The sequence below is a fragment of the Hylobates moloch genome, unplaced genomic scaffold, assembly GCF_009828535.3.
Source record: "Hylobates moloch isolate HMO894 unplaced genomic scaffold, HMol_V3 SCAFFOLD_2, whole genome shotgun sequence".
NCBI classification, from domain to species: domain Eukaryota; kingdom Metazoa; phylum Chordata; class Mammalia; order Primates; family Hylobatidae; genus Hylobates; species Hylobates moloch.
In genome coordinates, this window is record NW_026652277.1 from 166,752,562 (window position 1) to 166,768,247 (window position 15,686).

The following is a 15,686-nucleotide window of genomic DNA, read 5'->3' on the forward strand; positions in this document are numbered from 1 at the left end:
GGGATTACAGGCGTCTGCCACCACACCCGGCTAATTTTTGTACTTTTAGTAGAGACAAGGTTTCACCATGTCGGTCAGGCTCATCTCGAACTCTTGACCTCAGGCAGTCCGCTCACCTTGGCCTCTCAAAGTGCTGGGATTACAGGCGTGAGCCACCGCACCCAGCCACTTTTGTATTTTTAGTACAGATGGGATTTCACCATATTGGCAAGGCTGGTCTCGAACTCTTGACCTCAGGTGATCCACCTGCCTCAGCCTCCCAAAGTGCTAGGATTACAGGCGTGAGCCACTGCCCGATGCTGTTTCATTATAACATTGATGAGGAAAAAAGTTGGTTTCATTATACATTGTTTCGCTCAAAGTCACAATTTCCAACAACCTATTCACAACATTAAGTCAGGACTTACTATATTTTATATGAAAACTCATTTATCTAAGCCAATCTGAATAGAATTTAAGGGTCCATGCTAGATCTTACCATAAAGACACAACATAAAACATAATACACGTACGTGTAAATGCACCGAAACATATATCCACATACAGAAATATAGCTTTCATTTTAGAATTTTAGTCGTGAGACAGTAGTAGATATAAACTCATGGGTTTATAAAACACAGCTAGATCCAAATTGTATTATTGACAAAATTGAAACCTGTTCACATGTCTGAACTTTATTTGCCCTAATAGGTAGTCTAATGAAGATGGTGGACCAAGATTTTGGAGAAAGCAGTTTGGTTTTTAAAAATCTCTTTTACTCCCACTCTTTTGCTTTTTTCAGTTTTAAATGAGTTTAGGGTTACATTTTCAATGTTTACATTTTAGCTAGGACTGGCTGAATTGTATAAGGAAAGCAAACTCTCCAAAGAGCCTTGAACTAGTAACAAATGTATCTTTTGTTTGCCCATCTGGTTTGCTTGGTTAATGTGAACGGGAAGAATTTTAGCAGGGTTTCTTGTGTGTGTTTGGCGCTTTCTTTTTGGCCCCCTGTGTGGCAGAAAAAGCAACTTTTATGCCAGACAGAGACACCTTATATTATTGCTCTGAGCTCAAGATTTTGACTTGTTTGATCTGTGAGCCTTTTATAAAGATTTATCTAATTTTTTCCTTAGACGATCCTTCAACTAACTTCCATTACCCTAAACAATTATTAGTCAGGCAAAACTAAATTTACCTTAAAAGAGATGATCCTTAGGTCTAGGTTGTTGGTTTTGGTTTAAAAAATCTTGGCTGGAATGCCATAAGCAGTGAGTTTTATCTCAACTCCAGTAGAAAAGTCAGCAGATTTAAAGGAAGCAGAAAAAATAGAGATAGAGAATTTAGAAGACTCTACATGCTACCTGTATAGTTGCAGAGGTGTTTTTAGAGAATTCAGATAATGATCATTTGATTTCTGAATGTTTCTTGATATAATTTATTAGTTTAAAAATGCTTGAAAAGCAGCCATAATATACAGCTAGCTGGAGTCCCAGAAGACTTGAGAGAATCTCATTGACTTGACTTGAGAATCCCATGCTGCTTTTTATTAATCTCTCAGGAGCAAAGGAAATCCTATAAATTCTGTCAGCGAATGTCAGGAGTTTGGACAATGTTTAGCTGGTGGCTTTTAACTAGCCATCATGTGCCCACCATTTAGAATGTTTGTTTTTCTCTTGGAAGAGTTTCAGAAACAAGCAAGGGAAAAAAGACGAATCATTTATAGACACATAACTAAACCAAAATCAGTGTAGTCACAAGCTTTAACTCAGCCTGCAGATCAAACAAAATATTAAATTAGACATGCAGAAAGAAGCCAAAGTAAATTAACCAGAAAAGACACGTCTCAGAGACAGAATGTCAATTCTGTAGAAACCAGAGTACTCAAACCAGCATGTCTTTCTACCAAAAAGGACTTTTCAGAAAAGACAAAAAAGTCTTTTATCATCCCAGTAGGGATGTAAGGCAGCCTTTATTAAGGCAGCCTTATAACCAAAACGAATCCAGAATAATATCAAAAAGCTGCTACCAAAAAGAGGGAGCGTGGGCCTGAGAGAAGAGTCTCCATGGCCAAAAAGGCAAGCTGTGCCAGCAGAGTTCAGAGGGCTCAAGTGAGTACCGCACACCCGTTCTAAGAATCATCACTTCCTTCCTGTAGTCATCCTTTTCCCGATTCCACTTCTGACACATTTGCGTCGACCTAAATAACAAACAAAGAGGCTCTCTAAAAGAAATGATATTTATCCAGGAATAGGGCATTGCAATGGGAATATATGTGCCATAGCGAACTATGTGCTTTTTCAGGGAGGTATAGAAACATGGTTTTTAAAGGAACAATGGGGAGGATTACATAATTGTTTTGAGTTAATTATGCTTGGCTACAAGGATCACTCACAAGGGGGATGTTGGACAGGCAGTTACTGGGCAGATGTCCTCGCAAAAGTGTAAGATTGTGATGGTCTTTGTGCAAGGTGATGGTTTTTATAGTCTTTTGTTATAGTTTTTGTTATCAAGCATTTATGCACGAGAATCCTCTTCATGGCTTTCTCTGGCTCTATTTGTCAGGATTGTTTTTGTTTTTGGTATTTTTTTTGAGATGGAGTCTCGCTCTGTTGCCCAGGCTGGAGTGCAGTGACGCCATCTTGGCTCACTGTAACCTCTGCCTCCTGGGTTCAAGTGATTCTCTTGCCTCAGCCTCATGACTAGCTGAGATTACAGGCACCTGCCACTCAGGTAATTTTTGTATTTTGTTGGCCACGCTGGTCTCAAACTTCTGAGCTCAAGTGATCTGCTCTCTTCAGCCTTCCAAAGTGCTGGGATTATAGGCATGAGCCACTGCACCTGGCCTGTTTTTTGTTTTTAATACAAGTGACTCCATTTTAATTCTGACAACTTTCACAGTAGCTTATCTCCAAAGGCGGTGCACCTCCTAGGATCCCAGCACTTTGGGAGGCTGAGGCAGGCAGATTGCTTGAGCCCAGGAGTTCAAGACCAGCCTGGACAACATAGTGAAACCTTGTCTCTACAAAAAATACAAAATTAGCTGGTTGTGGTAGTGCACACCTGTAGTCCCAGTTACATGGGAGACTGAGGCTGGAGGATCTTTTGAGTGGGAGGCAGAGGCTGCAGTGAGCCAAGATTGCGCCACTGCATTCTAGCCTGGGTGACAGAGCGAGACTCTGTCTCAAAAACAAACAGGTCATGTGAGAAATGGCTGATAGATCAGAGCAGGCTTCTTAGAGCCCAGAATAGTTTGGGTCCTTTTCTCCTTTTCATAACATGGTCGTAGCGCCTTTCATTTCCTTTTCTATCACAGCTGTAATTAAGTAATTATTTATTTATTTGAGACAGAGTCTTGCTCTGTCGCTCAGGCTGGAGTGCAGTGGCATGATCTTGGCTTACTGGAATCTCCATCTCTTGGGTTTAAGCAATTCTCCTGTTTCAGCCTCCCAAGTACCTGGGATTACAGGCACCTGCCACCACGCCCAGCTAATTTTTGTATTTTTAGTAGAGAAGGGTTTCGCCATGTTGGCCGAGATGGTCTTGAACTCCTGAGCTCAGGTGATCCCCGCCTCAGCCTCTCAAAGTGCTGGGATTATAGGCGTGAACCACCATGCCCGGCCAATTAAGTAATTATTTAGGTTATTGTTTGTTCTTGACTAGAAAAGGACAGAGACCTCATCTGTCTATTCATGTTGTGTTTCCAGAGCTGAGAGTTGTTCCTGGCACACACAGAATGCTCCATTAATGTTTGAAGAACAAATAAATGAGAAAACGAGTATGACGGGAGAAGAGGAGCTGAGGGCCATGTGGTTGTTTACATCCTTGAACGAGTGTTGGGAGAGGGCTCTTGCCGACCTGGGTGATGCTGGACAGCAAATCCAGGGAGATCTGACAGGATGGAATTGCCAGGAGGTAGTTTGGAGCCAAATGCACACAGCGAGGGGTCCCTGGGGTGGCGAGTTTCCTCGCTGGAGATGCCTCAGGAGAGACCAGGCAGCTGGCACAGAGCAGGGATTTCCACGTCACCTCATGCTGCTCTGGGCTGGAGGTAGATACTGGCTGCCTCTAGGCAAATGTGGCCAGCAAATGTGCTTTGTTTAGTCCCTCCCAGGGTTTAAGATATTTTTTCGAATTAGTTTCTAACATTTTAGAATCAGAAGTGTCGAAAGACAAAATGACAGCAAATTTAAAGATCCTAAGCAGCTTTTCTTCATGATTCTAGAATCGGGCAGCCCTCAGAACCAACAGATTCAAAGGACTCCGGGGCTGCAACGTGGTTAACAACACTTATGGACAGAAAGTGGAACTGAGGCTCAGAGACAGCTTGATTGGTTACAGCTTTGTGTTCTAGCTTATTTGAATCAGCTAACCACCTGCCAATGACAGAAGCTCAGTGGCTGTGATTGGCTGAGACTCAGCTGTTTGTTACAAAAGCATCCTCCTCAATTAGGGTGTCTTCTCTTTTATGTTAACTATGCCAGGCTGCAGCTCCTTATGTAAGGACTCAAGTAGGGAGGCATCCTCAGGCCTAAACATTTAACAGAAGGTGTCACATGAAAACGCATGTTTGGGCTGGTTGCGGTGGCTCACCTCTGTAATTTAACAGGCCCCGGGGTTGGGGACCCCTGCTCTAGCTCGTAGAACTCCCTCCGACTCACCCCTTCGCCCCATGTCCCTGTTAACAGTCTGTCCCTGCAGGTACAGACTGTTTCTGTTTCTGTTCTCCGGTTTTGTTGTTATGAAGAACCCTTTCCCTTTGCTTATGTATGAAAAAAACTTGAGAAATAATCTCGTTATTCCTCGAAGAGTTGCGGTTTAGGATTCAGAGCACTAATGAAATTTTGTGTTACTATTCCTTGGTGTCTTGGCTTAGGCTGTGCTTTGCTTGGTATCTCTGCCTTCCCCCCCCCTTCTTATATCCACCTCACCCTCCAGATTCAGCCCAAACTCTGCATTCTCCCCGCTACCTTCTTCACTCCCCCAACGCGAGTTAGGCACCCTTCCTCACTGTAGCACCCTGAGCTAAGGGTACCTAAATTACTGTTGGTAATTTTCTTTGCCTGTAATTTCACTGAGGGCAGGAACTGTTTATTTATGTCCACACTTTTCTACCAATAGTAAGCCTGTTTACGGTTTAGTGAATGAATAGGATACATTGCAAAGGAAGCTTGGAAGTCCTTTGTATAACTCATGCAGACCGACTTGAAACCCACAGCACACGGGAACATGGGACATTTTGAGTAATGCTCCAAAGAGAATCTCAGAAATAGCCAAACCTTGGTTCTCATCCATTCTTGATTACAGAAATGCAGAACACTGAGCCAAGATGCTAAATCAGGAAAGTGCTTTTGGTTCACTGGTCTAGCTGCAGTCTAGAAGTGGCTTGGGGGAGAAGCTACCAGAAAGACCCCGGAAGGTCTCCTGTCATCATTCGGGGTGGCATAAGTTTGTCCTGGCTTTTAACCTTATTTGGGGTCACAAGACCCTTTGGGAATGAATATACAGCTATAGCTCCTCTCCCTAGAAAAATGCAGACACCCATAGCGTTTTCCAGACAACTGCAGGGCATTCATGGACTCCCGAGGCCCATCCTTACGCCCCGACACTCGGGAAGTAGGAGTGAATGAATGCGCTGTTTCCCTGCCCTAGGGACAAGAGGTAAATTAAGTCATTCATTCACTCATTCCTTCTGTCTTGAGCCCCAGCTCAGGGCTAGCCTGGGTATTCCCGGCCGTGGGGCTCCGCCCTCGCAAGGGGCCACGAAGCGGGGCCACCCCCTTCGCCGCGCGCCCACCCCCCCTACTTCGCCGCGCGCCCGCTTCCACCGCGCCGCTCCCCCTTCCGCCGTGAGAGTCGCTTCCGCGCACGTGATCTCGGCGTCGCGCTCTGATGAGTTTTCCGCGGCCGGCCGCTTCGGGGCCGCTGTCGCTCCCGCTCTGGCTGCGGCTGCCGCTGCCGAGGCTGCTGCGCGGCGCCTGGAGGGCTCTGGGCGCCGAGATGGAGCCGTGAGTCCCCGGCCGAGCGGGCGGGCTGGCTGGGTTTTCGGACACTCCGGTCGAAAAGTTGGGGCTCCCGGCGCCGAGCCGCAGGGTCCCTGGCGCCCACGTGGAACTGGGGGCAGGGAAAAGGGTGCTGAGGGGGGCTTCGCGGGCGGTTCAGATGGAGGTGTCTGCGCGGGGCGAGAGTGGACCGGGGCCGGGGCTCCCTCCTGCCCGCCCAGCCGGCGGCGGTTAGAGACCGGGATGCGGTCGGGGTTCCGGGACGGGGCTGCGAGCCAGAGCGCGCACCGGGTTGCCGAGAGAACCGGGGGCGCCGCGGCCCTTCCCCGGCCGAGGTCGCCGCCCGCACGGAGCCCCGCCGCCTCCCGGGAAGCTTCTCCTGCCGGAAAGGCCCCGCCCCGTCGTCCCCTCAGCATCGAGAGCGCCCCGCGCTGCCCTGCGGTCTCGCCCAGCGCCGGGTGCGAGGCCCTCAGAGGCTATTGGTGACGTGGGCACTGGGGAGCCTGCCGCAACAGCCCCTTTGGACCCGGGGTGTCGAGTTTTATGAGTTTTATGCATTTTACCATCTGCTGACTTTAGACTTTTTTATTTTTATTTTTTATTTTTTTACCTCTTTGAAGTCCAGGGTTTTTAATGAGGAAAAACCTGTCTGGGGCCTCGTGGACGCCATCCCTAAAGCTTGCTTTTGACTCAGCAGTCGCCTGGGTGTCCCCGTGGGCGCATCTGGAAAAGAAGGAGACGGAGTTAACCAGAGGGTTAGCGCCGCGTGGAGTTGCAGAAAGTCCGGGAGAAGGAGTGGCCCAGCTGTGCAGCCGCGCCTGGCACAGGAGGCTTCCAGGGCCGGCTCACCTGCCCTGAAGGCAGCCTCCGAGGGGCCTGGGCGCGCTTCTTGGCTTATATGCGGTTTTTGAGGCAGAAGGGTTTTGTTTTGGATCTCTGCTGATTTCTCTGGCTGTGGACGTGGTCAGAGAAGTAACACCCAGGCCTGTTGCCTCAATGCAAGTGCCTGTGACAGAGACATCTGTTTTTCCTTCGGCTTCCTTAGAAGTTTCTGACTTTGGTATGTTGCTTTAGCACCTCTTGGGAAACTGGAATGGCATCAAATATCAGACCTATGTGGATGTTTTAAAGATTTTAAAAGCCAAACGGAGGTAGGTTAGCAGTATTGCCTCTGCACAACTCCAGAGGACAGCATTCTTGTGCGGCCTATGTGAATAATACTGCTTGGAACGGTGTCTTGTGGAACTGTGGCCTTGTAGCAGAGTGACAGCTGCGTGTTATAGGAGTTCTCTCACGCGCCGCCCCTTGGAGCTGCATAGGTGGGCTGGGTGTGCTTTTTCAGTAGGAGAGAGGCCGGGGGCGTGAGGTGGTGAGGGCCTTGGCCGGGACAGGGATCTGGGTCTTCTGCCAGGGTCCTGGGCTGTTAAAGGACAGGGAACTAGACAAAAGAAAGCAGTGGACTAAGGAAAGGTAGCGAGGAGGACAAGTAAAACACAGCTTGAATTTTGTGCGAGTTTGAGGCCGCCCCCTGCAGCAGTAAGCGCTTTGTGCCTCAGGCTCTGTGGAGCACTAAGAGGGTTAGGGAAGAGGGAGGGGGATGAGGGTATGTGGAAATCAGCCCACCACCATTGGCCAGCATTCCAGGCACCTACCTAGAAACTGAGAAAAGTTTGGTAGCAGATAAAATCCTCCTAAAAAACAAGCCTGAAAATCCGAAATGCGTCCTGGACTTAGGTGACTGAGTGCTCTCTGTCCTTGGCTGGTGTGCCTGAGAGCCCAGAGGTGAGAAAGGTGAGAAGGAAGAGAAGCCCAGGGAAAGAATGGGAGAGAACAGAGCCGCTTGGAGGAGCAGGGGCAGCTCCACCACTCTGCTTTCGGTGTGTAGGGGACCGTCCCCCTGTAGACCCTGGCCCTGTGACCTCTCACTCATTCGGCCCAGCCTGCTTTTTAAAAAGGTAGAAGAGTGCCATCAAAACCCATCAGCAAAAAAGATTAGCAGTTCTTACCTTGAACTCTCCTGCAATTTCCATTCCTTCTCTGATGATGCTAGGGACGCCAGAGATGCTAGGAGTCTGAGGACGGTGTGGGGCGTGTCTCATTTGCTCACCTGACCTCTTGTTTCAGCTACAGGGCTGCACGGAGTTGAGACTTTCTCATGCTCACATGTTGCTTTGGTCTTACTTTAGCATTTCTCTGCAAATTTAAATAAGGCTATTTTTTTGTGTATGTGTCTTGCTTGGCATGTGAAGCAATTTTTTAGCGTGTATTTTATGTGTCTCTTTCATCCTGGGGGCATTTCAGTGTAGAAGTGTATTAATTAGAGCCGCCTTTGGCTAGCAGCAAAGCATGGCACAGACAAATTAAGTACCCTGGGCCCTGCTGTGGTTTCAGGGGCCTGGGCCTCCTGAGTCTCCCAGCGCTTTTGAGGGCACACCAGGCTTGGGTCAGTATCCTATTCCTGCAACCATTTAATTATTTAGGACTTTGTCTCATAGAATGGTTTTTTGTTCTGACCAAAATAATCTCTAGAAATAGTAAAAGATAACTGAGTGTTCACCATATAGCAGGTGCCGTTGTAAGCACCTTACATCGATTGTTTCATGGAATCCTCACAATCACTTTTCGCGAGGAAGTTTCTCTTTTCCCCACTTTGCAAATGAGGAAACTGAGGTATGAAGAAGACAAGTGAGTTTCTCAAGGCCTTAGAGCTGAGCCCAAACCCTGGGCCGCCTGGCTCTAGAGCCCACACTCCTGACTGCTGTACTCTGCTCCTCTCAATAACAGCTGACAGGTAATGGTTACTTGGCAAGGGTTTTCATGTCACAACGGATTTAATTGCCACAGCATTGCTAAGCGGTGGGTTCCCTAGTTTCCTGAGTTTTCAGGAACAGGATGTTTTGTTTGTATTTTGAGACAGGGTCTCGCTCTGTCACCCAGGCTGCAGAGCAGTGGTGCAGTCTTGGCTCACTGCAACCTCTGCCTCCCGGGTTCAAGCGATTCTCCTGCCTCAGCCTCCTGAGTAGCTGGGATTACAGGCAAGCACCACCATGCCTGGCTAATTTTTGTGTTTTTAGTAGAGACGGGGTTTCACCATGTTGGCCAGGCTGGTCTCAAACTCCTGACCTCAGGTGATCTACCTGCCTCAGCATCCCAAAGTGCTGGGATTATAGGCGTGAGCCACCGCGCTTGGCCAGAAACTGGGGTTCTTGAGAGGTAGAGTGACTGCCCCGTGTTACCCTGCAGTGTATGGGTCCAGGCAGCTGGCCCCCAGCCCAGGTTCCTAACCACTAGGCCACACTGCCTGGAGGCTCCTGCTAGGGCCAGCGCTGCTTGTGCTGAGGGGGGGCTCACTGGCCAGCGTTTGACCTACTTCCTTGTTCCCTGTGGCCTGGGCAGGATATTTGCTGAACTGACCAACACGCTCCTGCGTGTGAGTCACTGGGCTTGCAGTCTGGAAAGGATACACACGAATGGGTAGCTTAGAACGTTGTTTATTAAATTGTGTTTTGAGGTGGTTAGGCCTTGAATGTTTGCATAATAACTTTTTTTTGAAGCCTGCTTAATTCTTTTTTTTTTTTTTTTTTTTTTTTTTGAGATAGGGTCTTGCCCTGTTGCTCAGGCTGGAGTGCAATGGTGCGATCTCAGCTCACTGCAACCTTTGCCTCCCAGGTTCAAGCAATTCTCCTGCCTCAGCCTCCCAAGAAGCTGGAATTACAGGTGCACGCCACCACACCTAGCTAATTTTTGTATTTTTAGTAGGGACATGGTTTCGCCATGTTGGCCAGGCTGGTCTTGAACTCCTGACCTCAGGTGATGCACCTACCTCGGCTTCCCAAAGTGCTGGGATTACAGACATGAGCCACCGCGCCTGGCTTGTACTTAACTCTTGAATAGCTAAAGAAATGACTTATAATATACATAAGTTGGCCGATTAAAATTTTAGAGTTTCTATCCTGCTCCCTTTGAGAAGTTTCTTTTCCCATTAGCTGGTAGGTTACTTGAAAAGGAAAGATTTTAGTGAGGGGCCAAAGAGTGAATGTGAGGGAGTTGTGGGCCTTCTTTCTGCCCCGACCTCCACGTGCTGGGTGTGCGTTTGTGGGTTCCAGTCCCACCTCCACACCCTGCTGCCTGGGGCCTCAGTGGGCCTGTATCCTCTCACCCCAGCCTGTTGTTTTCCCACTTGTGAAATGGGCCGATGTGCCTGTCCCACAGGGAAGCTCCCAGCCTGATACCAAATAAGTTGCTCAGGAAATGCCAGCTCCCACTTCTGCGGCAGCCAGCTGGAGGGGAGACTGCATACGGTGGGGTCTTTGGAGATGTTGTCAGAACTAAATCCAAAATGCTTTCAAACAGAAAAAGTAGAGAGAGGAGAAAAAGCACAGCCATCATTTCTAATAGCTAGCCTGGCTGAGTTCTCGCCACGCTGTTCTGACCACTGTGTTTATGATTCTACTCGCACCTGCCAGCAACTCTGTGAGATGAATCTTGTGTCTCTCTCCATTTTGCAGATGAGGAAACTGAGGGTCTGGGGAACTGTTTACTTGCTCGCTGTCATGTGGTCAGGAAGTGGGGAGCCAGGCTGTCAGGCAACAGGCCGGTGTTTTGGGCCAAAGAAGAAGAGATTATTTTTATGCAGATTGGAAAAATAAAAACGACAGTGTGAGAATGGGCTGGGAGATTTAAAGTCCCTGACCACTGCTCAGATCCTAATTTGTCAATTCTCACGTGGGAGATCCCGGCATGAGTTGAACAAACAGCAGGATGTGTAGTACCAGAAGTTCCCAGTCTTACCTGCCTGCCGTCGTGGTGGCTTGTGGAGACCGAGATGAAGGTGTTTCTCACACTCCTTGGGCCCCTGCTGCGGATGCTGGTGTTGCTGGGTTCTGTAGAGGTGGGAATGCTGGTGCTGGCTTCCCTCACATCTCTCCCTCTCGCTGCAGGACAGCAACTTGAGGTGTTCTCATGTCCTCTGCTCACCCGGATTGTATCTGTTTTGTGGTTCTCTGCAGCAGTCCCAGGGCAGCTGAGTGCTTGCGGACTGCTCGCCTCCCCTGCCATGCCCTCCTGGCCCTGCTTTCTGAACCCTCATGAGCCCTATGTGGGAGGGGTAGGCAGTTAGTGGGCAAAGTCGTGTTGGTGCCGTGGTCCTGAGGTGCTCAGTGCATCTAATGGGGACATGGCTTTATAGCTGGCCGGGCCTGAGCAAACATTGTGGCCTCAAGGACCAGGTCCCAGGGTGAAGGCTTTCTGGATGGGGCTGCCAGGAGCTGCTGTGCCCCAGCTACAGAAGCAGAGGGCCAAAGCCAGAGCCACAGACAGCAGGAAGAGACAATGCTGGGGGGAGGAAGTTCAATGTTGCAATTCGGTGGTTCGCTTACCATTTACCATTGCAGGGAAAATAGGAGAACATGGAGGAAAATAGAAAAAAACAGGGAAGAGTGAGTTAGTAAAAATGAGAGACATTGAAAGTTACTGGACCTGCACCATTCCTGAGGCTCATTGCTGGCCTTCAGGGGTGGGAGGCGAGCTGCAGGTGTCGGGAGGGCGTGGGGTGGATGCATAGTGGAGCCCCTGCAATGAAATCCTGCAAACTGGTATACCGTGTCCTGCAGGCGAGTGGACGGTTGCTTTCCCCCACAGAGCCTCCCCGTGGGGGCGGGGGTGGAGTGACCTGTCAGTGGCAGCAGGATGGGCAGTGCTGCACGGCAGGGATGGCTGCTGACTGTCTTGCGTTCTGAAAGGACAGTTCCCAGCACCTCGAGACAGGAGGTTTTCTATGTCTATGTGACTTTGTATGTTGAGTTTCCTTTTAAATTTTGTTTTATTTTTGGGGTGTGTGTACTGGTGGAAAACTTTGGATTTAGTAGAATATCTGAGGTGAATCTAAATAGATTCTTCCCAATCTCCTGGCTTGTGTACCTGGACAGTTGGAGTTGTTGTGTCCTGAGATGGGCCAGGCCACAGGCACAGGACTAGGGGGTTTGGTGTGAGGCAGGTCATGTGTGAGGTACCTGCTTGATAGCCAAACGGGCATGCCAAGTGGTTGAGTAGGGGTCTGGAGTTGAGGGGAGAGGACTGGGCTGAGGTCTAGAGCAGGCCATTGTTCACACCTGCATTCTCTCGCAAGCCTGAGACAGGATGAGATTACCAAGGGAGTGAGAGTAGAGAAGGGGAGGGGACAGAGAGCGGTGTGTCCCAGGACGATGATGGTGAGGGAGGTGATGGGGTGAGGAAGATGATGGCGAGGAGTTGATGAGGGAGGTGATGGTGAGGGAGATGGTGGTGAGCTCATGAGGGAGGTGATGGTGAGGGAGCTGATGGTGAGGGAGGTGATGGTGAGGGAGGTGATGGGGTGAGGGAGGGGGTGAGGGAGGTGATGGGGTGAGGAGGTGGTGGGAGGAGGTGATGGGGGTGAGGAGGGGATGGGGTGAGGGGTGGGGTGAGGAGGAGGGAGGTGATGGTGGAGGAGGTGATGTCAGGGAGGTGATGTCAGGGAGGTGATGTCAGGGAGGTGACGTCAGGGAGGTGATGATGAGGGAGGTGATGATGAGGGAGGTGATGATGAGGGAGGTGATGATGAGGGAGGTGATGGCAGGGAGGTGATGATGGAGGTGATGGGGTGAGGGAGGTGATACGGTGAGGGAGGTGATGGTGAGGAGTTGAGGGAGGTGATGGTGAGGCTGTGGAGAGACTGACGAAACTTTTCCAGCTCCTGTCTCATTTGGATTAGACACTCCACAAACCTCACCTTGCTTGGAAACAGTCTTTTGGGAAAGAAGATGCATAATGAGGGAGACCTGGCTCACGGTGATTTGCATTATGGATGCAATTTTGGGGATAGGCGTTCCAGTAAAGATGTATTTAGTTTTTCTAGGAAACACATCTGTGATATTTTAAAGCACCTGTGAAAGTGAGATTAATTTAGAAAGGGCCCAAAGAGTCAAGGGGACCAGGGGACAGTTTATTTCCTTGCCTTTGACAGATCTTCCAAGGGCCCCGCGGCTCTAGGCAGGCCAGAATTTGAGAGTGTGTTAGATGCCTCTTGTGAAAATCTGCATGAGCCAGGAGGGGAAACTGACATGTGGCCCCAGCAAGAAGAAGAGACAGTGTTGAGAGCTGGCAGGGATTTTCTAGGAAGTCTTCCTGGCCTGGATAGCTGGGCCGAGGACTTCCTCAGCCGGTATGCCGACCCGGCCTGGGCACGTGGGGAAGCATGGAGCCCCTTGCCTAGCATCTCTCCACCAACTTGAGGGAACAACACAAACTCTTTTGGAATAACGAATGGAAGTTGAGTTGGGTAGATGATTTCATATGCCTCCCAGGTGCCAAGCCGTTCGCTGTCAGGCACTCCACTATGTAGTGCAGACCTCATCTATTGTAATGGTTTCACCTGTGGGCAGCCGTGAGCAATGGAGGGTGAGGGAACACTTCATGGAGAAGGTGGGACACAGCTGAACCTTGGATGCTGGGTGGGATTTAGGTGGCTTTGCTGGGAGAAGAGAGAGCATCTTAGATCAGCAGAGCGCTGTATGAGTGGGCCAGCCTGGAGTCTGGCTTAACCCTGTTGGGCAGCATCATAGAATTGAAGCTCTGGAGTCGGATGCGCGGGTTTCAGTGTTGCACTTAGCAGCTTTGTTATCTAGGGCAAATAACGGAACCTTCCTAAGTCTGAGCTTTCTCACCTGAAAGGGGTTGCAATAGTACCTACCTCAGAGCTGTGATGACGGAGGGAGCGCGTAATTCACGTAGGATACGTGCAGGGTGGCAGGAAGGCTGGAGCGGGATTGTGGGGAAGGATCTCGGGGACTTTGAAAGGCCTGTCTAAACTTGATGGAGTAGGCTGCGGGGCACTGTAGGCTTCCTGAGCAGGGCAAGGCTGTTAAAGTGCTGTAACGGCACAAAGGAAGGTGTGTTTGGAGGTGATGGCAGCAGCTGGTAGGAGTTTTTGGGGCCTGGACAGTGGGACTGGCGTGCTGGGGATGAATAGGAACTGGGGAGCAAGGACTCAGCTCTTCCTGGCTGGCTGAAAGTGTGGGAGGAGCGAGAGAGGGGCATCTGAGATGGTGCCAGGTTTCGGGGTACGAGAATGGAGAAAGGGTGGAGGCAGGAAGTGGGCAGTGGAAGCGGGCTTTTCAGTTATGTTATATTTTGTTTTGTAGCTCAGTTTGAAACCTTTTGACCTTGAAGTACTGTAGGGCTTCTAGGTGAAAATGTGTTGGGCAACCCTGCGTCAGAGTGGGGTAGGGTGGGCGGCAGGGAGGATGGCTCCCGAAGGCAGGAAGGATGGAGAGAGAAGCAGCAGGAGTTGAGGGTGTTGGAGGACTGATGCGAGGGGTGGCCGGAGTCTAGGGCTCGAGGTTTCAAGAAGCACACGGGGACAACAGAGACGAGGAGAGGGAAGGCCTGGAGTCGGGGGCCCCCAGGGACCCTCTCCTGTTGGTAGGCTGTGTATATTTTCTGCATCACAGACTTGCCTCTATGTGTTTAGAAATATCCTCCTTTGGGGGACTGGTCAGAGAGAGCCATGGGCTCTCTTGGTCGCTGAGACTTACTCGGTCACTGGTCTAGGTTGGCTTGATTTTAGAGACCTGTGAGCATTTCAGCAGGAGGCAGAGCTGCCAGTGGGTTTCTGGTGCAGAACAGGAGCCATGTTCTGAAGCGACTGGGGACTCCAGCCCTTGTGGTCACTGAGCTGGTCTCACAGCAGGGGGCTAGGTTAGTTCTGGCAAAGACACCTCCCCTCCCCCACCCTCATCTTTACCTTGGCTTCTCAATGTTTTGTTGTTTTGCCCATGAGCAACAGTTTCAGAGCTATGATTGATCTGAAACAGGGTCTTGTTTCTGAGGTTTCTGAAGTCTCTGGTTTTGTGGCTCAAATCTTTTTTATTTTAATTTTTTAGTGACAGGGTCTCGCCCTTTTGCCCAGGCTGAGTGCAGTGGTGCAGTCTTAGCTCACTGTAGCTTCAAATTTCTGAGCTCAAATGATCCTCCCCACCTCAGCCTCCAGAGCTGCTGGGACTACAGGCATGAGCCATGCTGGGCTGGTTCAGAACTTTTAGACTGGAAGTCGAGAGCAGAAAGAGCCGCAGACGGGAAGATGTTGATCATTACGCAGACTCATCCTGTCCTGGTGCTGCCTTGGCCCACGATAGCCCTGCAGGCTGCAGAGGGTCCCAGGACCTTAGGCCCTCCAGTGAGGATGCCTGCTTGTCAGGAAAATGAAGACGGCGGAAGCCAGGGCCTGGCGCCCACCCTCTCACCCATGAGCCTGGTGCAGCACAGGCGGTGATACCCAGCTTACACTTGCTCAAGAAGACAGATTATGTTGTTTTCTCTGGTCTTTTTTCCTTTGAGTTGGACGATTTGATTGCTGAACCAGGAAATTTTCTAATAAGTTGGACTTAAGTAGAAGTTTTCAGGAAGGGGAGACAATGGATTTTATTGAGCCTTCTGAGAGAGACTGGCAGGTGCCTGGGGCGGGTTGTGCCCTCATGCCCTTTTTTTTTTTTTTTTTTTTTAATTGAGATGGGGTCTTGCTCTGTCGCCCAGGCTGGAGTACAGTGGCACGATCTAGGCTCACTGCAACCTCCACCTCCTGGGTTCAAGTGATTCTCCTGCTTCAGCCTCCCAAGTAGCTGGGATTATAGGCATGTGCCACCACACCTGGCTAATTTTTGTATTTTGAGTAGAGATGGGGTTTCACCATGT

The 15,686-nt window shown here is 49.9% G+C and overlaps 1 protein-coding gene across 7 annotated transcripts in view; it reads left to right on the forward strand.

The window, feature by feature from the left end:
* The window catches only part of TMEM181 (transmembrane protein 181), a 98,235-nt gene that overhangs the window by 16,424 nt on the left and 66,125 nt on the right, over positions 1 to 15,686 (forward strand). The window contains exon 1 of one of the 7 annotated variants that reach the window (XM_032161459.2): positions 5,940 to 5,984. The exons of 4 other annotated variants lie outside the window; for them this stretch is intronic. In XM_032161459.2, the coding sequence (XP_032017350.2) occupies positions 5,977 to 5,984 (8 nt within the window). In that variant the 5' untranslated portion in view covers positions 5,940 to 5,976. Of the gene's footprint in view, positions 1 to 5,939; positions 5,985 to 6,985; positions 7,039 to 7,109; positions 7,130 to 15,686 lie in introns of those variants that run through there. 2 more of the 7 variants (XM_058435637.1, XM_058435636.1) reach the window with 2 other exon arrangements.